General features: G+C 43.4%; 1 protein-coding gene across 1 annotated transcript in view; it reads right to left on the reverse strand.

Annotated features, from left to right (window-relative positions):
* ATRX (ATRX chromatin remodeler) overlaps positions 1-22,409 on the reverse strand; it is a 157,537-nt gene that overhangs the window by 57,680 nt on the left and 77,448 nt on the right. Inside the window, exons 17-19 of the mRNA XM_075184434.1 lie at positions 19,516-19,625; positions 7,746-7,892; positions 5,577-5,754 (exon numbers count right to left, since the gene is read on the reverse strand). Coding sequence (XP_075040535.1) covers positions 5,577-5,754; positions 7,746-7,892; positions 19,516-19,625 — 435 coding nt within the window. The remainder of the gene's footprint in view (positions 1-5,576; positions 5,755-7,745; positions 7,893-19,515; positions 19,626-22,409) is intronic.

A 22,409-nucleotide genomic window follows, 5' to 3' on the forward strand; every position in this document is an offset into this window, starting at 1 on the left:
TTCCCCTCAACACAAGCATGTTGTTAAACAAAGCTAAATAACTCCATATTCCAATACTAATAAATAGCCCTATGACTCCTTCAGAAATAAGTCTACCAATAGAAAAACTGCCTTAAGAAAGACACCATGAGAACTCAAGACTACTACACTGGAAAGATCACCTTTAGCATTAACCCAGCGGCACCCAAACAATGCGCCAGGGGTACCTGGGGTGTTGTGGCGATCTCACAGGTGAGAAAAGTACTTGGCCACACCTGTTAATTATTAAATTGAGGTGTTTCAATCAGACCAGTTACCAGAGGTATATAAAATCAAGCACCTAGCCATGCAGTCTGCATTTTCAAACATTTATGATACAAAATGGGTCATTCTGAAGAGCTCAGTGAAGAGTGGAAGCTGTTATCTCTGCAAAAGCAGGACCAACTCCATATTAAAGTATATGTATTTGAATACAATGTCATTACAGTCCCCGTTGGTGTAATGATCAAGCCTCATACTTTTGTCCATATAGTGTATATGGTCTTAATTTCGTATAGAGGTGCATTTGACGTCATAATCCTCCTGCACCAGTTTCCGAGGAGCCTCTCACATCAACACACAGGGCTGCTGGGAACCCTTGTTCCTTCAACTAACTGAATTCTGTGACTTCCCAATTTCCTCATATCATAACAGCCTGTCATATGCAGCTCTTTCCTCACTATAATACCCCTCTACTCTGCTCCAACCCCTGCATACTCCCCTTATGAACAGGAAATCTAACAAGGAGATGGACCATCCTCAGATTTACCAAATAACTCTATATAGCATATTTATTGCTATATACAGGGGGTGCTCTTTACAATGATAATAACTTGAAAAGGGTGAAGGGATAGATTGGAAATTAGCAGAGCACTCCAGTCCGAATATATAACATAACTTTTATTACAGTCATAGGTTAAAATCAGATTAACGCTGGGAAACACTCTAAAGCAGAGAGAGAGGTAATATATAAAACAAAATAACAAGAATGGTGCTTGGTGTAACATATCGTAAATAGGCAATCTTTTATTTGTTTTTACCTAAAAATAACCCCTTGTACTGGGACAGATCGTTATCACTAGGTGGAATACCTAGTGACCCTGTAACATCACCCATACATTTATGAGTATTAGCTCACTAAAGGATCAGATCCTCCTCCACAAGTTTGTTGGCATGAACATACACAAACAGTTGATGCAGATCTGAATGAATCGTGCATGCTGTGCATGTTTGAGTCCCCTCACTGCAATTATCGTTTGTGAACAGCTTAAAGCTCTCTATACCAGCAACTACCTATCCTATGACTTGAGAGCAGGGTACCATGTGAGTTAGTAATAGCCCAGCATCTCTAATAATACCTCCAGCTAATTACTGGAATGATTAGTATATGAGGACACAAATCAGTGTCCCAAACTTTGTAATTGGGGTATCTTATGTAGTATCTCCCAACAACGCATGGGATCATTTTTGTGGCTCTCATGATCCACTTTCTAAGCCCTTACAAATATAACCCTGAATGAGTGTCCTAGGCGGGTCATAAACAGTGGGTCCATAGAATGGAATAGGGGAATTGGACTCAAAGTGATTATTCAACTGTGAGATTAACCTCTCACTTTCTGGCCCAAACATATTGAGAATAAGCATATATACATACACAAAGCAGTGCTTGAGGGTACAGCTATACAAACAGTAGCTAGACTTAAAGCCAATGGCCAACTACAACAACCCCCAGAATACAAGATCTTCTTACTAGAGGAAAAACATAAAACACAAAAACAACTAATTACAGTGCTAAAAAAAAAAACCAAAAAAAAAACCAAAAAACAACCAGCAGATATCAGCTAGGAAATCCTAAGAAAGCTTTTCTATAAAGCAAATTTAAAAGTCTCTAGCCTTAAACAAAAATTCTGTACTCGGAAACAGTGAGTAAACTGCTTGCTGGCAAAGAGGTAAATTAGCAAAGAACAGAATTAAAAACATGTTTAATAAACAATGGTCTAAAATCAGTGATTGGCAACAAGCAGTCCTCAGTCTTCACCTGTGGCGCTCAGCTCATTCCTGCTTTACTGTCAGATTTATTTGTTGAAGGTTGTAACACTTGTTTAATTTGTTTACTGACGCGTTATTGCCGATAGGCGTCTTTCTTTGATTAAATATATTGTTTTAACTTATTACTGTGATAAAGGGTGATGTGAAGCCCTTTTAAGGGTAAGAGGGCCACCAATGTAGCCACTGAAGTGCATCATGTTGCCTATCACTGGTCTAAATTAACCAACCCTTTAGATTTAGCCAAAACCTTAGCTGCTTATTATGAGCAATTATCCAACTTAAATGAGGACCATAACATGATACATCCAACTAACATTACTGTGACAGGATGGACCGCCTATGCCACAGTTTGTTGTTGCTGGGAACCGGCTGGGCTTACTTAGCCACAGTTCCGGTTTGGCATCCCAAATACGCCCTCTAACCGCAGTAGGAGGGGCTTACAAATTCTGCCACCTCTGGACTCCTTACCGGCATCCAGAAGAGTTTTTTTTTTCTGGGTAACGGATGCCGCTACTGTACCCCCGTTACTGGTGCACCTGGGCTGGTACCTCTGACCTCTTCCTATGGATCAGGGTTGCTATGGATGATTCCCCTGGCCTATCCCACTGGCCAGAACTGCTGAGTAGCGGGGCAGAGCGGTGGTAGTGGAAAGCTAGGACCAAATCTCAGAACAGCCGGGAACTGAATAGAGTTGGAGTTGGGTTTAATCTGTAGGTAACAGGAATCAGCATAGAGAAGTTTTCAAGGAGGTCTTTGAAGCAAGTGATGTTTATTTGCTCTTAGACTGGTTGAAGATACCAGTGATCAGGTCAGATGAAACAAGAACAACAACTTTAACTAGAAAACAGAGCCTTTTTTTTAATACACATTTGGAGACTAGTCCAGGAGATTAGCAGGAGGTAATCCGTTCTCCTCTCCTGGTGCCTCTCTGTTTGCGGTGGGAAAAGAGGATTTATATACTCTCGTTAAATCAGTTTCTCCGATTCCGTCTGGGGGACACTGCTTACCATGGGGAGCTCGGGGAGTTGGCACCTAGCTAGTTAACTTTAGCACTGCTGATAGACCCCTCCCCTCATCCTCCCCATTTAAAAAGCCCCAAGGAGATAGGTCAATCAACCAAGAGCATACAGAGGAGAGGCAGAAGGGAGGGATCGCAGTGTCCCCCAGACGGAATCAGAGAAACGGATTTAGCGTGAGTATATAAATCCTCTTTTCTCTTTTATCCAGTCTCGGGGACACTGTTTACCATGGGGACGTTCTAAAGCAGCCCCCTAAGGGTGGGACCGCTCCAAAAGCCCCGCTCATATGTGAAATATTTTGCTATAGGACCCTTTCCTTTATCTGTCATTTTATAAAGGAAGGCACACCAAACACACAGACTTAAATTGAAAATTTAGCTGTTATAGAGGAGAAGGAGAGAGACACTGTAGAGAGAATAGAGTAAGAAACAAGTAATCAACTAATCTTGTATAAAAGTTGTACTTGTACTACATTAAAACACAATATAATATCCTGGCAGGTAGAAGAACTACAATTTAACCTCTACTAGCCCACTCTGTATACAGCAAAAATCAATAAAATTGTGTATATAAAAGAGTCAGATACTTAGCCCATAGGCCAAACAGGGGAGAAGTTCATCAGCAGTGTTCTGGTGCCTGCTCCCTCTGGTCTGTGTCCTTTTCCCAGGCTTCTGCTTGGCGCCAGACCGGGCTAGTCCACTTCTCTCAGGAGAGCGGGAGAGCTCTATATGTTTTAGCTCCCCCCTCTCTAATATGCCGTCTCTCTTTTCCTCATGTTAGGTAAAAAATAAATAGGTATGTGGCAGAGTAGTGGAGACCTCCAGAGTGGAGGTCTCCGCAGCGGTTAGTACCCGATGCCCCCTCCTATGTATGAGGGAGGATCGTGGTATGGCCCCCTTCATTGTTTCTCCTCTGTCCTCCGCGGATCCAAAATGGCCGCCGGCATCTGTAATCTCCGATAACCGGCGCTCTATGCCTGCAGTGGCAGCGCCGGTTATCGGAGGGGCTCCAGGAGTGACAGCGGTCCGGAGAGACCGCTTGTCACTCACAATCCAGGCACCCTATTCTTCTCTCCCTGTCAGTGAGAGCCTCTGGCTCTCATCTGACAGGGTAGTGCCTGCGCTGCTGTGCTGTGAGTGTGTTCTCTATAATAGAACACACTCCAGCTCTGCCACCTGTAAAAGAAATAAATAAATAAAATAAATTAAAGTAAAGTAAAAAAATAAATAAAAATATGCAGTAAGCTAAAACACTGCCCAACTCCATGGGCACCTAAAAAAAAAACTGAGGAGGAAGAGGTGGGGGGATTGTAGAGGGGAGGGGTCTGTCAGCAGTGCTAAAGTTAACTAGCTAGGTGCCAACTCCCCGAGCTCCCCTCCACAACCCATGGTAAGCAGTGTCCTCCAGACTGGATGAAAGAGAAATACACTTTTACATTCCCCGACGCTACAACCCTTTTCCCTGCTGCAGTGCTGGGTGCTACCCACCCAGTGCTGCAGTGCACATTTAAAATACATTTTTTATTTATTCTTATCAAATAACTTTTCACGCTAGGCGCCAGTGATTTAACCCCTCCGGCGACAGGACGGAAAATGAAATAAAAGAAGCAATGTAAGAAAGCATCCGGCCCGGAAGGTTTTACTAATCTACTATATAAATGCCTAGTGGCGTGTGCGAAAAAAAAACAAAACACCAAGCTGCAGCGCCACCTGCTGGGCAGAGCTATACACTGACCTATATATTTTTTGAAGGAGAAGTGACAGTTGGGAGTGGTTGGTGGTTGCCGGGGGTGACAGTGGGGAGTTTTTAACACCTTAAGTAGCTTGATGAAGGAAGTGGCGATGAAGATGAAGGATGAGGTGATGGAGAAAAATGATGAGGTGGTCACATGTGGACAAAACCACGTTAAAAAAGGGCGCTTGCGTCGGGAAGTAACGCTCTTCCCCTGAGGAGGCCTGGGCTAGGCCCAAATGCATGACAAGAACCTTTTTAACACCTTAAGTAGCTTGATTTGACTAGAATGCATGAGTATCATGCACGTGTTAACTTGTAATTTCTATATAACATTTCAACACAAACTAGTGCTGATCCTTACCAAAATATACAATGAGGGTTCTGACAAAATACAATTTCCAAAAACAGATGCTTGAAGCAAAAATTACAGCTATCCCAAAGCCTAGTAAAGATCCAGTGTACTGCCAGAATTATCGCCCAATTTCACTATTTAAATCTGCACCAAACTAATTGCCAAAAGACTTGTCCCCCTTATTCCTAGTTTGCCTAATGCAGATCAGGCAGGGTTCATCATAGACAGATGAGTCCCAGGCAACACAAAATGTGTAACATTTTAAAATCCTATACTATGAAACAATGTAGTTTGACCTGCAGCAAGATATCACTTAACTTTTCAAGAGTAATCATAACAAGATAAATCTGCTTCGTGTTAATGCAAACTGACTAACTGCAATATGAAAAAGAACACCATATTACCAGGTTCAACTAGGGTCTTCTGGTACAATTCCTTCAGCTTTTTACTCTTCACATTCCTTCCTTGAGTGAGGTTTCGGTACATTTCATATCCAATAATCAAGACACCTCCATCTTCATGCCACCGTTGCAACATTAATCCTCGTTCTTGAGGACGTTTCACAGTGGCAAGTTCAATGACCTAATATAAAGCACACATCATATTAGAAGATTAAACCAAAATGTACTTCAGATTTAGGCTCAGACTGATCAAATTAACCAATGGGTCCACTACTGAACTGTGTCTACACAGATCCTTAAAACAAGAAAGTCACATTTCTAATCAATTAATCTTTTTTTTCTTTTTTTTTTTAAAGAGCGTGAAATGTGCATGTTTAATAAGATGGATTTATTCTATAGAGTGGCTTTACAAATTTCCTTACTGGAGAGCCTTGTCGGTCCTTAATTTTGCATGACTATTTGCTTTATGAAAATGTCAATGCAAGAGAAAGACCACACAGAGCTATAAATATAAGCAGGGAGTGCTGTAAGGTTTAATCCGAAGGCCAGCCCTGTCTTTATGAAAGATAAGGAGAGGAGACTTAAGTTGGGTACACACTACAGAAATTTCGACCAACTTTTTATGCCGAGCGATTTTACATGAGACCGATGGTCCGATCGCTTGGTCCATGGACTGCATACACACTAGCCTTGTTTAGGACGAGAAAGGGAAGAGCGGACGTCCTGTTAGCGACTTTTTACAGCCATGTTGTCGTGAGCAATGACTAATTTCGTACTCACTGTTGTGGATCGGTCGGAAGTTTATACACACTACACAGCGGAAACGAGATTGGAATGAAAATATTAAATGGTACGACCAACCAAATGAGGCAACAATCGTCCATTTGGGCAGACTTTCGACCATCGTGTCACTGTACACACTGACCCGACTTTTGAACGAGCGGTCGTATGTCGGCTGTTTGAGCAGATTATTGGACGAAAACAGTGTAGTGTGTACCCAGCTTTACAAGACAGAGTTCCCAGCTCTGAGACTCCAAGCTGTGGCGATAGGAAGAGAGAGGTATGGAACTTATGCGCCACAGACACCAAAGGGAGGCTCAAAGGGAGGGTGCTGGAAGGCTGTCAGCACCAAGTTAAGATCCCAAAGAACTACCGGGGATGGGGAAGGGGGGGTGGAATGCACCCCTCCATCCCCATATGAATGAAAAATTAATGTATTGGTGCCAATGCATTGGGGTTCAATCTAAAGTCAATTCTTGAACAGTAATCCTCAACATGAAGGACAGTATACTGGCTTTGGGTGATAAAGCTGCTAGAGGGAAAGGTGAAGGTCTGAGGATTAGTCAAAAGTTTAAAGACAAACATGGGGTATCAATGGCTGCTCAAAACAATGCACAGCAACATAATAAGGACACCCAATCACTCATCCTCCCTGATCTTTAAAGGCAGTACCCATAGAAGATAATAGTATGCTGTCTGAACAAAAAGAAGACATATGGGAAGATATGGTTGAGCATATAAGTGGCAAGTACACATCTCATGCTGTACAAATAGATAGGGCAGAAGACATAGTATACTCGAAAGGAATTATGGGAAGGTGCTAAAATGTGTTGCTGGAAGAAATTAAACAGTCAACAACAGTAATAATTCTCAGGTGACATATAACCAAGGAGTGAAAGGAAAAAAAAAAAAAAACATGATTAAAACATTATAGTTACTATGTGACTAAACATGCTGAACTATATAACACTGCAATAGTTTGACAATTCTATCTTTTTCTTTTAACCATCACATTTGTCCTGTTGTGTTTGCATAATGCATCAGAGATTAGCTCCTAAAATTAAACTATTTATGTTTGTCCCTGGCCCTATAACTTAATCAAAACTAGTGTCCCATATTTAGCACCCCTTAACCCAGGAAATTCAGCAGAGTACATTTTGGTGTAAGCTTCTACAGTTTCTGTAACAGCATAAAAATATTGTGAAATTAAGGAATAAAATGCCCTAGTCATCAAGGGATTCTCTCTTCCTACAATATACAAATAGATGTCCCCTGGAAAAGATACTGATGCACCGAATGCTGCAGCAGTTTCATGTTAAAGAATACAGCCCCAGCAACAGACAGTAGGTTTCTTAGACACATATTTTGCGTTTTAAAATTTTGCATACAAACCTCCAACATTTCATCATCGTTCAGACCATACTGCCACTTTTCAAACTCAGTGGTCCAATTCAAAACTGTATTCAAAGGACAAACCACAAGAGCTGTGCTGAACTCCAACTTCTCATTTAGAAGAGCAGTGTGAAGAAAAGACACCACCTGGGATAAAAAGAAAAACCACCATGAAAATACATCATCACAGAAAGAACATGGATTAAGGGGGTCTTAATAAAGTTACATGATGCCCATTTTTCCCTTACGACGCTCAAAAGCGAGAACACCTGTTGTGTTTGCTATGTGGCATTTATAATTTCATGAAGAAAAACTTCTTTTGATTTACAAATGAAACTGGCACTGTGAGTCCTAGTAACTACCCAGGGCTGCAACCACCAGTTTATTATAACTTGTGTACATTAATTATATTACAGAAGACATTAGCAAGTGTTCTTAGTGCTTTTGTCAATCATATCATGTTTTCTTTGTTTGGTTAATCCTCATAACCAGATACTGGAACAGGTTAATAATATTAGAGTTTTGCAGTCACTAGTTTTGTGCAGAATTCCATTATAGAATACTTTACATAAGTTGGGTGTAAGAACTTTATTTGTTTTGTTTATATAGAGGCAGATTACACACTTGTATTGTGCTGCGGGTGTGTAATAGCAGTATTCTTACTAGTCCTTTTACTTATCTACCAAGTACACCACGTCACCCTCTCTTCCCCAGCAGAATACTTGCAGAACTACATTAAATTCAAAATAGAGTCCTACTTAGCACATGAAAAGTGCACAGACACAATTGAATGGATTCCCGCTGATCATATAAAAATGCATTTGCTATTTTGGTGCGCTTTGTAACATGCAGAGCAAGACATGATTTATCAAACTATCTGAACTAAAGGGTAGCTTTGCCCACGGCATGATGGACACAGCGATAACACCAATTATAGAATTATTGATCTCTTTGGCAAACACATGCTCTCCAGTGGGTATGGAACATGAATGCATTCCAGTCCTCTGCATTCCCTGTAACACACTTGCGTAAATACAGAAGACACATCTGCCTCTGCAAATATGCGCCATATGTTAGTTTGGAGAAAGAGTGGGGAGGATGAGCGGCTAACATGGAGGTAATTTGAGAACTCCACAGATTGTATGCAATTAAAATATCCAACTAAAACTGGGAAAGTCCTTTCACGCAATTATACTTGGTATGATGAAAAAGTAAACATAGCGTGCAGATGACCTGTCCACCAGTCTCCTGCTTCCTATAAATTTCTGTGCCCAGTCTCAAATATTTGTCTCCTAACCACTAATTAATCCTCTGTACTAAGCGTCATGGACTCCAGTCCATCATATACTACCCATTGCCTAACCAAGTGAACACCTTTTGCCTAGAATACTCTATTGCCCTTGACTTTTTCCAGTAGCCCTCAACATACTTTTCTGTGCCCACCACTAGTGTCACAGTTCCGTTCCCCTCTCGATTGTAATTAGTGATCTCTATATGGTGGAAGGAGGGAGAAAGGCCTTGACAGCGTGGAGAGTATATGGGCAAGTAGCAATTGCAACCAATGAGATTGTGTGGTTTTCATACAATGCCATCACAGGTGGCTCCAACAAATGAAATTACTGTTATTTCACATAGTAAAGCTGCAGCAACTTCTCAATGAACTCAGGAAGTATAAAAAAAAAGGGAATTTAAGGGGCACAAGGATTCATATTTTAGTTGCAGTTTTCCTTTAATTATATATCTAAAATTAGAATCTAAAACAGCAAATTAAAAAATAAATATCTGGTAGGTCCAAGAAAGGGCAGAAAATTCCATTATTAGTCATAGTGGCTATGGCCAAATTACATTTTACACTTTTGGCTTGATGCAGTACATTAATTAATTGAATGTATTTGATAAATGGTAAGCATATCTAGAGCAAAGCATGGACTATTTTTCTAAGGCTAATCTAATTGTTATGACTAGCATTGTCTGTAAATATACCCTTGGGGAAGAACCAATTACCATACGGGCTTAAGATCAAAATACTGGCTCATACACTAAAATAAATATACAGATTAGACAAACCAAAAGAGCAGGAGTTTAGCCAGCATATGGCTTCCAAGTGTGAGACGCCAACCTAACAAGTTGAGGCCAAGTTATAGGGATGCACAATTTGTGAAGGTAAGTGTTAATGGACACGCGAGTGAATTTGCCTCAGCGTAGCTGTAACTTAAGTTGGATAAATATACAAAAACATATGTATACTAGAGGAAATGCAAACCAAATCTATATAAAATTACACAACAAAAGTACATCTCTAGGTCCCCCGCGCCATGTGCTCAAAACAACAGGGACTTGATACTTACTGTGACTTGGAGCCTGTGCTGCACAGTTTCTATAACAATGCACAAGCCTCAGAGGGAGGGATCCAAAGGAATGACTGAAATGACAGCTGCCCTCTTGACAGTCCAGCAGAGGTTCCCAGTAATATTAAGTACAAGATCATGCTGCACTGCACAGAGCAAATGGTTGGATTTCTAGTTTTTAGTGAGCCACCTCTTCAATGAGGTAGATGCTAAACACTCATTAGCTTTACTTACCTTTATCACAATATTTTCAGCTTCTTCTGGGACAGAAAAGTATTACATATAATTCTTTATTGGAACAGTACAGGGCCCTTATTTAGAGTTAAGGGGAATTGTTCCACTTTGTTTTTAATTTGCTTCAATAAACTGATCGTAGATTTGTAAGACGCCCCAGTGCTCTGCAGCGTAGTACAGTAGGAAAAACAGTACATACATAAAAAAATGTCATACAAGTTAGACAAACAAAGACATGAAAACAAAGTATGAAGGACCCTGCTCATTAGAGAGCTTATCGGGGAAAAGGTCACCTCTAAAAGAGGGATGGGTTTTCAAAAAGCGTCTAAAGATTTGAAGACTGTGGGAAAATCTGATTGAACGTGGTAGAGAATTCCAAAAGTGGGAAGCAGCACGGGAGAAGTCTTGTAGACAGGACTGAAGAGGTGGTTAACAGAGAAGGCGAAGGTCAGAGGTAGATCTACGAGGGTGGGAGGGAGAGTATTTTAATGAGATTTGAGATGTATGCAGTGGTAGTATTGTCGAGGGTTTTGTAGGTAAGGGTGAGTAGTTTGAATTTGATTCTGGAGGACATAGGAAGCCAGTGTAGGGATTTGCAAACTTTAAATAAAATAATTTAATAAAACCTATTTTTTCCCAAGTCTACTTAGACTGAGAAAACCATCTGCAAAAAGGCAAATTTTGTGATGTATTTTCTCCTGTTCATAACCAACCCCAAATCCTCGCTACCTGCCCTACACACTGTCCTTTCAGAATATTCTGAGGCTTCCTACTAAAAACTGAACACCTTTAAAACAGAAGCCCTGGCATTTCAAATCACTCAACATTCACTCCAATTGCTTAAATCTACTTACAAATACCATATTTTTCAAATACCTATGAATACACATCCCCTCAAACGTTAGACTAATTATCGACTAATTAAAACAGTTTGATTTATTAACCAAATCATGGGCCAGCTTTGATGTCTTGTGGCTAGGACTTCTAGTCGCGATAAAGATGATGCTTTTACCAAAAACACTATCTGTCCCACTCTATACCCTATCTGGATCCCCAAAAACGAATCAATAAATTTTATACTGTATCGTTGAACTTTGGAGAAGTAAACAGCCAAGATTCACCAGGAAACTAAATGGAGGCCTGGCTGCCCCCAAACTAGAAACCTATCAGCAGGCTTGCCTTTTGGACCAACTTAAGGATGGGCTAACTCCTGCCTCTCGAAAGTCATGGGTTGATATTGAAAAGCACAACTAATCATTTCCCTTAAGTTGACCTTCTCTGAAAAGACACGAAACACAGACCTGTAAATAAGTCTACTTTACAAAGTATTCTCAACTCCCTACTGGTTTGGGATAAAGTTACTCAAATGAACACTTCCCTCCTCCTGTCTATGAATTTCAGATTTATCCAAACAAATCTCAATCTACAATCTGTTTCTTGGAATAACCAGGGTGTCATCACTATACAATTTCCACCTGTCATTTGCCTAACTATTAATATTTACAAATCCGCACTTAGATTTAATCACAGGAAACTCACCCTCCCACTCTGAAAACCTTTTATAAGCTTGATCTTTTTCCTCACTGAACCATAAGGGGGGATTTCCTCCTGGTATAAAGCCCTTTGGTTATTTGAAAAAATCAAATTACTAACCCAATCCAAATGGAAGAGAGGATTTATTGTACTCGCTGTAGAATCCATTTCTCTAAATTCATTTGGGGGCACTGTGCTGGGAGTAAGGCACTAAAAAAAAAAATTAAATAAAAAAAATGGGACTGGCCTGCTCCCTCCTCTCTATGCCCCCTGTACGGAGGTCCTCAAGTTTTTAACTAACAAAGGACAGGACTAGCCTGATTGATGGTAGCCTTGATCCACCTGGCAACTGTGTTTCGTTGCCGGCCATCCTCACTTGTATGCGTTATATAGAAAAGTAGATTTTATCTCACTGTAAAAATCAATTTCTCTGACTCCATTGGGGGACACTGCGAGACATTGGGGTATAGTAGTGGGTCTAGGAGGCACTTAACTTCTTTGATCTTCACTCTCCTCTCCTACTAAGCCCCTCCTCTCCTGCAGATACCTTAGTTTTGACTAACCAAGCGTAAGAGGAAAGAAAGAGACCCGTAGGGTCAAAATATATAACAATTAACTTTTACACAACAGAACTATATACAGAGCAACGGAGGGTGTGCAGTGACCCCCAATGGAGTCAGATAAATTGATTTTATGGTGAGTAAAAATCTACTTTTCTCTTTCCTACCATTGGGGGACACCGCAAGACATTGGGGATATACCAAAGCTTCCTCTAAGGGAGGGATTTGTTCTGAAACGGCTGTGCGTAATATCCTGCGGCCAAAGCTTGCCTCGGCCGATGCAAAGCCCTGTAATCTATAAAATCTTCTAAAGGTGTGGACGGATGACCACGTCGCTGCCTTGCACAACTGCTCTGCCGATGCACGGTGACGCGCTGCCCAAGAAGTGTCGATAGCCCTGGTAGAATGCGCTCTTAAATTGCCAGGGACAGGCTTCGAGGCCCATACATAAGCCCACCGAATGGTGGAAGTAATCCAGCGGGCAAGCGACTGCATGGAAGCTGACCAATCACGCTTATACGCCTCAGAGAAGAAAAAGATCTCTGGTCTCACGGACAGAGGACGTGTGATCAACGTAACACAGCAAGGCCCGGGCTACATCCAGCAAATGTAAAAAGTCATCTGGGGTGGTCTGGGGGGTTTAAAAGGGAGCTACCACAATCTCCTGATTTAAGTGGAATCTGGATACTACCTTTGGAATGAAAGAAGGTTTGGTACGAAGTACCGCTCTGTCTCCATGGAAGATGAGGAATGGGGGAGGGGGGGTCACAGCAAAGCGCTCCCAATTCCGAAGCCCTACGAGCTGAAGCAATAGCCACCAGGAAAAACGTTTTCCAAGTAAGATTTCGCAATTCCACGGACTCTAAACGTTCAAATGGAGGCCTGGTAAGTGCATTGAGCACCAAATTGAGGTCCCTTGCCACAGAATGACTGAAAGGAGGCTGCACATGGAGAACCCCCTGAAGGAAAGTTTGAACGTCCCTACAGGCCGCTAGTTTTCGCTGAAAATAAATGGAGCGCATAGAAACCTGGACCTTAAGGGACCCTAGACATAGTCCCTTACCCTTATCTAGGCCGGCCTGCAAGAAGGCTAACAGACGGGGAAGGCTAAATCTAGATGTGTGGAATCTGCTGGACTCACACCAACCTATGTATGCCTTCCAAACTATGATATATGGCTGAGGAAGATGTTTTTCTCGCCTTGATGAGGGTTCCAATAACCTCTGGTGAGAAGCCCCTTGCCTTAAGGATTGGGGTTTCAACACCCATGCCGTCAAGGCCGGACGATCTAAAAAATGGCAAAGAAGCGGTCCTTGAACTAGCAGATCTGGGCGCATTGGTAGACGGAAGGGGGGTGCTGCTGCCAGACCCAGTAGGTCTGAAAACCATGCTCTGCGAGGCCAATGGGGGGCTATTAGGATTGCGGGAACACACTCTTTTTAGCACCTACGCTAGCATGGGCATTGGAGGGAACAGGTACACTAGCCGAAATTGCCATGGAACACCTAATGGTCTCGAGCATTCGAACCGTAGAGGAACCTGGTGGTTTAGCCTGGACGCCATGAGGTCGATCTACGGAGTGCCCCAGCATTCCACTAGGAGAGCAAAGACCTGTCTGTTTAGAGACCATTCGCCTGGGTGAAATGTCTGTCTGCTGAGAAAGTCAGTTTCCCAATTTTCTACTCCTGGAATGTAAATGGCGGATATCTTGGGAACATGTTGTTCTGCCCAGATCATGATTCGTGTCGTCTCGCGCATGGCTGCTACACTGAGCGTTCCGCCCTGGTGATTTATGTAAGCCACTGTCGTGGCATTGTCTGATTGAATTTGTAGAGGAGGTTTTCCTGAAAGGAAACTCTGAACCCACGCGCTAGCATCCTGTACACCGCCCTGAGTTCTAGGATGTTGATCGGGAGAATGGCCTCCTGGAGGGACCAGAAACCCTGTAATCTCAGAGGTCCTGTTACCCCGCTCCAACCTGACAGACTTGCGTCTGTTGTGACCAAGGTTCATGACAAGACTTGAAGAGACTATCCCCTCTCCAAATTCTGTTTGGATACCCACTATGCCAGGGAAAAACGTGTGGGTCTGGACAGGCGGATGATCTGTCTGTCTAAATGAGTCTGGGAACCTGATCACTTCTGAAGCAGTCCTGAGTGGAATTGCGCAAACGGTACTCCTTCGTACACTGAAACCATTGTTCCCAGGAGTCTCATGCGACTGAGTGAGGACACATTTTCCCTTGCTAGGAGGGAACTGGTCTTGTTGCGAAGTGAGAGGACCTTGTCCTCTGGTAGATCTACTCTCTGGGTCAGTGTGTTGAATATGAGACCCAAGAACCACATTTGTTGAGCTGGAATGAGCGATGACTTCCTCTCTGGCGTAGCAGACCCGCCATTATCGCCATGACCTTAGTGAATACTTGGGGAGCATTTACTAGACCGAAGGGAAAGGGCCCTGAATTGAAAATGGAAGCTCCTCACTGCAAAGCGGAGAAGACACTGGTGTGTCCCCCATATAGGAACATGCAAGTAGGCATCCCTGATGTCTATGGAAGCTAGGAATTCCCCCTGTTCCATTCCGGCTATAACAGATCGAAGTGACTATTTGAAATTTCTGAAGCTTTACCTCTGTTTAGCAACTGTAGGTTTAAAATGGGACGGAAAGTGCCGTCCGGCTTTGGCACGAGGAAGAGGTTGGAGTAAAAACCCTGACCTCTCTCCCGTTGGGGAACCTGGACGATTACCTCGGCTACCAGCAGCTTCTGGATGGATTCCTGAAGTGCTCTGCGCCTGAGGGAGCAAAGGGGAAGGGCAGTGGTGAAGAACCTGTATATGGGAAATTGGACTAAGTCTATGACATAGCCCCGGGACACAATTTCTCGAATCCAAACATCTATGGTGGATGCCCACCACTGGTCCTGGAAGCGAATAAGACGCGCCCCCACCACACTTTCCCCTGGAGGGGATCTGTCAAGCTGTGGGCTTGTCCGCTGGTAGCGAGGTCATTCGCCTAGAGTCACCCCTTCCACTGTTAAACGTTCCCCTCGGGGCACAGGACTGGCCTCTTGGTGAGGCACCCGGCCTCGGGCAAAGATCCGAAACCTTCCCCGTCGAGGCTTATTGGTTCCGATGGGGAGGGAGGTGCGCTTTCCTCCGGTGGCCACCTGGATAACCTTCTCTAACTCTGATGGGGTTACTCTGCTCAAAGGGCAAGCCCTCTAATGCTCTTTCAGAATCAGCATCCGCTGTCCACGAGCGTAACCATAGGCTACGACAGGTTGCAATAATGAGGGCTGAGGATTTTGCAATGATGGACACAGCCTCCATGGCTGCGTGACCTACATAATCTTCAGTCTCTTGTATATGCTCCGCTAAGGTAAGCAGTTCCGCACGGTGAATGTTACCTTGTAATCCTTTCACTAATTTTTCAGACCACAGCTGAATAGCCCTGCTAGCCCAAGCAACGGCCATATTGGGTCTGAACAAACTGCCTGCCGCAGTATAAGCTGTGTGCAGGGCTAAATCACACTTCTTATCAATGGGGTCCTGTATGGGAATAGCAGAAGATGAAGACAAGCGAGCTACTGGGGTGTCTACCCTAGGTAAGGCCTCCAGTTCAGCAAAGCCTAAGGTATGCCCGATGCCTAAAATGAGGCTATCCACACTATGGGAAGATGTAGGATCTACAGAACCAAGAGTATCCTCCTCTAGATCCAAATCCAACTCCCCTTTCTCTGCTGAAGAGTGGTCTGAATCCTGATCTTGGTCTTGTACCATATAAGAAATAATTCTCTTGCCCCTTTGAATTATAGTCAGTAATCGTTCCCCTTCGTGAGCAGATTCCGCCTATGAGGATGTGCCTGCAACAGCCTGACTGTGTGTAGGAATGTGAGAAACCGAATGTTCACATATCTCTGCGGACCGTAACATCACCTTAGTGAGCTCAGCCATTGCTGTCAGTGATCTTGCCCAGAGCTGTTCTTCCATAGCTGTAGACGCCTGAGTTGGGTTGTGTCGCTCCTGGATATCAGCGTCACAAGCTGTGCAAAGAGATTCCTGGGTCGACTGTCCTGGTGGACATGGAATTTTGAAAGAAGCCCTGGTGCGCAGAACAACTGTCAGAATGAAAAACAAGAAAGAAAATTGCAAAAACAGGGCAGCCAATTCAGACTGACACTCATCTCACAGAAGATATAGCGAGTAAAAAGAACACCTTCCAGATAAGAAATCTGAAAGACAGATTCCAGAGCTTTGAAAGGCAACTTCTGTAGCGCAGAAAGAAGCAAGTTCAGCCCCCCACTGTGCTACTGGCGGAGCAAAGAGTGATTGCACATGAAGAACCCCCTTGATGAAAGGTTTGGACCTCAGGCAAAACAGACTTTGGAAAAAGATGGACAAGGCAGAGACCTAAACCATTGAGGTTAGTCAAACTCAGTCCCCTGTCCAGGCCATCCTATAGGAAATGATCTTGTCCAGTTCTAGGCCAAAGTGGACTGACCCTTCAAAGGATAACGCCTCCAAAGCTTTCTTGGACTCTGTATATACCTCCCAGGATCTGAGCCAGAGAGTATGTCTGGCCGCTACCACCAAGGACATTCCCATACCCGCATCAAGAATAGTGTTACTCGGACGCTTTCTTTATATGTTCCACTAAAGGCCTTAACTCTGATCTAGGCATCCTAGACTGTATGCCCTCACAGAGTGTGCCAGTCCATTTAACTACCGCTTTGTATTTCTTAGCACTGAGGACACCATTAATCCTGACCAAATCCTCAACTCAACTTGCTGAAATGTAGCCCCACTGAAGCGGAAGACCACGTAAACTCACAGAAAGGGGTCAACGACTGCTATGGCGCATGATGCGCAAAAGTCACCAACGCTCTGCCGATTCAATAGTTGAAGAGTTCCGAACTTCCACTGCATTAATGGAACAAAAACTGTGCGTCAGGAGCTTAATGGAATGGGTTTCCATGGCCGAGCAGCTGCATGCAAGCCTCACATCACAAAGACCAATGGCAAGCGTCGGATGGAGTGGTGTATAGCACACAGATACTGGACTATGGAGCAGTGGAAACATGTTCTGTGGAGTGACGAATCGCGCTTCTCTGTTTGACAGTCAGATGGGAGTGTGTGGGTTTAGCAGATTTCGGGAGAACATTACCTGCCTGACTGCATTATGCCAACTGTGATATTTGGTGGTGGAGGGATAATGATATGGGGCTGTTTATTAGGGATTGGGGTAGGCACCTTATCTCCACTGAAGGACAATCTTAATGCTTCAGCATACCAAGTCATTTTGGAAATGCTATGCTTCCAACTTTGTGGCATCAGTTTGGGGAAGGCCCTGTTCTATTCCAATATGACCATCCCAGTGCATAAAGCAAGGACTACAAAGACATGGTTTGAGGAGTTCAGTGTGGAAGAACTTGACTGGGCTGAGCCCTGACCTCAACCCCATCCAACACCTTTGGGATAAACTGGAACGGAGATTGTGAGCTAGGCCTTCTTGTCCAAAATCAGTGCCTGGCCTGATGTAAGTCAGTACTCAATAACATAATTCAGAGAGAATAGTGACCCAAAAAATATTAAATGGGTCAGTCGGTGCCATCCCCGCTATAGTCCGTGGCATTCTCCAAGAGAACACCACTAGTAATATAAACTAGAAATAAAATCAAAGAAAACAAGTACCTCCGTACAGGGAGCATAAATGGGAGGAATCAAGTCAGACAAGCGTTACCATTTTTAAAAATGTTTAGAAAATTTCTAAATGTATCAATCATTCCAAGATGTTAGAGAAAATTATCCACAGATTAGACCAGATAAACTTAAAAAAAATTGGCCTGCTTCCTCTAAATTTTACTGAAAGGACTGCAGCAAATCTGGAGCTGAGGGGGACAGAGGAGAGGTTGGAGCTTTGTCTTAATAACCTGATAGATTAGATAAAAAACCTACCCAAAAGACAATGAATTTTGGGACAGTTCCAGAAAATATGTAAAAAGGATCCAGAACATGTGGAATTTTTAAATGAACCATGAAATGTATTTTGTGACTGCTGGAGTCCTGTTCCACACACAAGCCTCCCACTGCCACTTAATACAATTCTGGGTGACTATTACCAGTTCAAAATACAAGCATGACATTCAGTTTTGTGTGGAATATGGCATGTAAAAGGCTTGTCCCAAAACATTACTTACCGGGGGTCCGGAGTAAAAGCAATTCGGCAGGCACCCTGAACTCCTGCATGCTGCTCTGCCTGTTGTCGCTGGCAGTTTCTTGGTGGGGAGTGCTTGTCTGAAAAAAAAAAAAAAAGACCAGGTTGGCAGGAAAGAGTGTCCTGCAAAATCTATTGCACTCCACTAGATCCTGCCAACTGAGTCTTCTCAAACAAGCAGTGGGTTGACCACTGACAGCATGCCACTATTGGGAGCAAGCAGAAGCTAGTGTGCAAAATATCAGGGCACCTGCCAGCTTAGGTGATTACTGGACACCAGGTTCAGAAATAATCTTTTGAGATGTGCTTTATATCCCACCAAAAATTAAATTTCCATTCCAGTGGAATTATTATTTAAAGATTTCAACAAAAAAGGGGAAAAAAAAAGAAGAAGTGACCAAAAAAAGATTTAAATGAGCATTGGGGTTTACTAGCATTCTTGTACTTGCATGGTTATCTTTTAGCTTTCTTTCCTCAAATAATACTCTGTACCTGTAACACATACAAGTGATTTTAAAGAGGTTGTGTGCATGTAATCTTAATCATTTTCTCTCACACAGAGATCAATGAATTCACACACACACTGGAGCACTTCACTAGAGCCAATGACGACATAGGTATGGTGAAAATTAGAACATGCTCCACGATCTCCTGTAACTGTGAAAGCACGCATGGGCTCTGAACAATCTCCTCTCCATAAATATCAACACTATGCGAAAATACATCCCTCCTCCTTTCCTTCCTTTAACAGATGAATGAAGTAAAAACTATTTAAAAATATGCTCGTAAGCATATAGGCTAATTCATGTTACTACTTGCTGAACAGTGCATTATTTTAATGTTCACAGAACCAAATCAAGCTGTCACAAAGATGTTTTTTACCTGCAATGTTTTTCCAAGACCCATGCAATGTGCCAAAATACATCCAGAGCCTTTTTCTTTCTTTGTTTTCTTCACAGACTCACAGCAGCAATCCCACATAAACTGAACACCTGAAAGAAAATGAACAGATTAAAATGTGCCAACATTCCTTTGAAATGCCTAAAATCTCACCTTATTAAAAAAAAAAAAAAAAATGAAAAAGAAAAAAAAGATGGTGTTTATACTTACGATAAATCCGTTTCTCCGATTCCATCTTGGGGACACTGCTACAATGTATTGTATGAGAATAGCATAGAGTTGGCACTTAAGTTAATTATTTAATCTAAATTGCTGACAGACTCCTTCCCCCTGCAAGCTCCTGTAGCCTCAAAGTATTTATAAAGCCCCAAGGTAGGGGAGACAAACAACAGAAGACCAAAACAGCAGAAGAGCAGAAGGGAGGGAACAGTGTCCCCCAGATGGAATCAGAAAAATGGATATGTCTTAAGTATAAAAATCCTCTTCTCTTGCATCCAATCTGGGGGAGTCTGCTACCATGTGGGCGTTCGAAAGCAGCCCCCTAAGGGAGGGACTGCTCCGACATCGCGGCATGCAAAACACTGGACAAAACTGGCGTCTGTGGACGCAAAAATATTAAACTGCTAAAAGTTAGTGAAGGTGCAGACAGACATCAAGGCGCTTATTCAACCAAGACCCTGTTACATGCAGCCCAAGAGGCCCCCACTGAAAGGGTGGACTGGGCGGTGAGACGAGTAGGCACCGGCTGGTTGGAATCCGCATAGGCCTGTCTGACTGTAAACGTAATCCACCTGGCTATGGTCTGCTTAAAAGCCGGCCAACCCCGTTTATGGGCATCTAAAAGAGTCAGTCCATCAGATTGCAGTTTCCTTGTCCACATAGATGCAGAGAGCATCTTGACTTCCGAGGAGGTAGCTGCCTCCCTGAAAACCAGGACCACAATCTTCGGCTTCAGGTGGAACCCTGAAAACATCTTTGGTTGAAAAGAAGGAATCGTTCGCAACACAGCCCGACATCATGGAAGATTAAATATGGAGAATGACAGGAAAAGGCACCTAGCACAGACACCCTGGCCAAGTGAACCACCACCTTTCACATTAGAAATCTCAAATTTGCAGAACTCACCAATTCAAAAGGAGGTCTCTGAAGCTCCATAAGGAACACGTTCAGGTCCCAGGGCGCTGTAGACGGAACATAAGAGGGCTGCATGTGCAGCACCCCCTGATGGAAAGACCTTACCTCCAGCTAGGTAAAAAGATGGAGCACGCAGACACCTGAACATTTAGGGAATTTAACCGCAGACCCGCCTCTTAACCATCCTGAAGAAAGGCCAAGAACCATGAAAACCAAAAAGTGGCCGTGTGGCAGACCTAATGCTCACACCACTTTATGCAGGCGCGCCACACACAATGATAAATGCGGGCAGAGGCTGGCTTTCTGGCCTCAACATAGTGTCTACCACTCTGAAGGTGAACCCCTTGCCTGGCCTCAGCAGCAACGCAGCTAAAGCCTACCGAGGTAGGTTCAGGTGTAAAACGGACCCAGAAGTAGGAGGTAGGCGCGGAGGGACAGAAGACACCCTGGCCTAACCGTCATGTGTAGTATGTCTGTGAATCAGGCCAGACGAGGTCAACTGAGCGCCACTAGGATCACTGGCAGCCCTCCCTGTTTGAGCCGACAGAGAACTCTGGGAAGCACCGGGACAGGAGGGAACAAGTATCCCAACCAGAACTCCCATCACATGGTCATGACATACACCGCAATCACCAGGGCATCCCTGGTTCGCGAGCAGAACCTGGTCACTTGGTGGTTGTATCGGGACGCCATGAGGCCCATGTCAGGTAGACCTCTGATGAAATCACCGTCAGGTGACGAAACGCGCCAAGTAGAGAGAACACACTGTGCCTTTTGGACTTTGCAGACACATGCAAGTATACCGCTGTTCCTACTTCCATTGGAATTTCAAGACATCACTGTTTGAATAACACCATTTGCAGTTTGTTCTTGTCCACGAGTACCCTCTTCAGCACGGCTTCTGATCCGGAGGATTCAAGTATGTCCGCCAGAGCCACAGGCTCTTCAATCTGTGTCCAGTTTTGGACTTAACGGAAAAGATTCTCCGTAAGAAATCTTCACTCCTCCCGACCAATACACGGGTCTGACATCTCTGATTAAGGTCTGTACATTATCACTTATTATTACGGGGAGTGGATTTCATGCTATTCCGGCTAAGGAGGAGGAGGACTAACAGCAATATCTATCTAATACTTACCTGCATTTGGGCACTATGCATTTAACACTTACCTGCATTTGGGCTATTGTCACCATACTACGCGTGGATATTATATCATTGGAGATCACTATTACGGACTATATTTGGTGTGCCACACCGCTATCTCTGCATTCCACACTATCGGAGTTAACACCACATGTATTTGTAGTCATTATTGACTTTGTGACATATGTACTTCCATCCACTGATTTTTATGGTTGGAGAGTGGTGTTATTAGCCATCATTGCTTATTTATTGAACTTAATATCCAGACTGGCCAGTGTTTGTTCCTTTTATTGTTTTATGTACTAATAAATTGTTTTTATCTCACGGATCGTATCAGCAGATTTTGAGTGGCCGGTGACCAGCGCTGTTGTTGGGTGTTGTTACTATTTGTTTCTAAGATCTCACTGATCTTTTCAGCTGCAGGCCCTGACACTCCTCATCTGCACATTCTGAGCACCATATTTCTTTGCGCCAGATTTTTGTTTGTGTAGACCCCACTTCCGGACCAGTGACTAAGTTCTCTGGACGGAGGGACCATTTCTCCGGCAGCACTGCATGGCGGCTGAGGTAGTCAGACTCCCAAATGTTCACTCCTGGA

The sequence above is a fragment of the Mixophyes fleayi genome, chromosome 9, assembly GCF_038048845.1.
Source record: "Mixophyes fleayi isolate aMixFle1 chromosome 9, aMixFle1.hap1, whole genome shotgun sequence".
NCBI classification, from domain to species: domain Eukaryota; kingdom Metazoa; phylum Chordata; class Amphibia; order Anura; family Limnodynastidae; genus Mixophyes; species Mixophyes fleayi.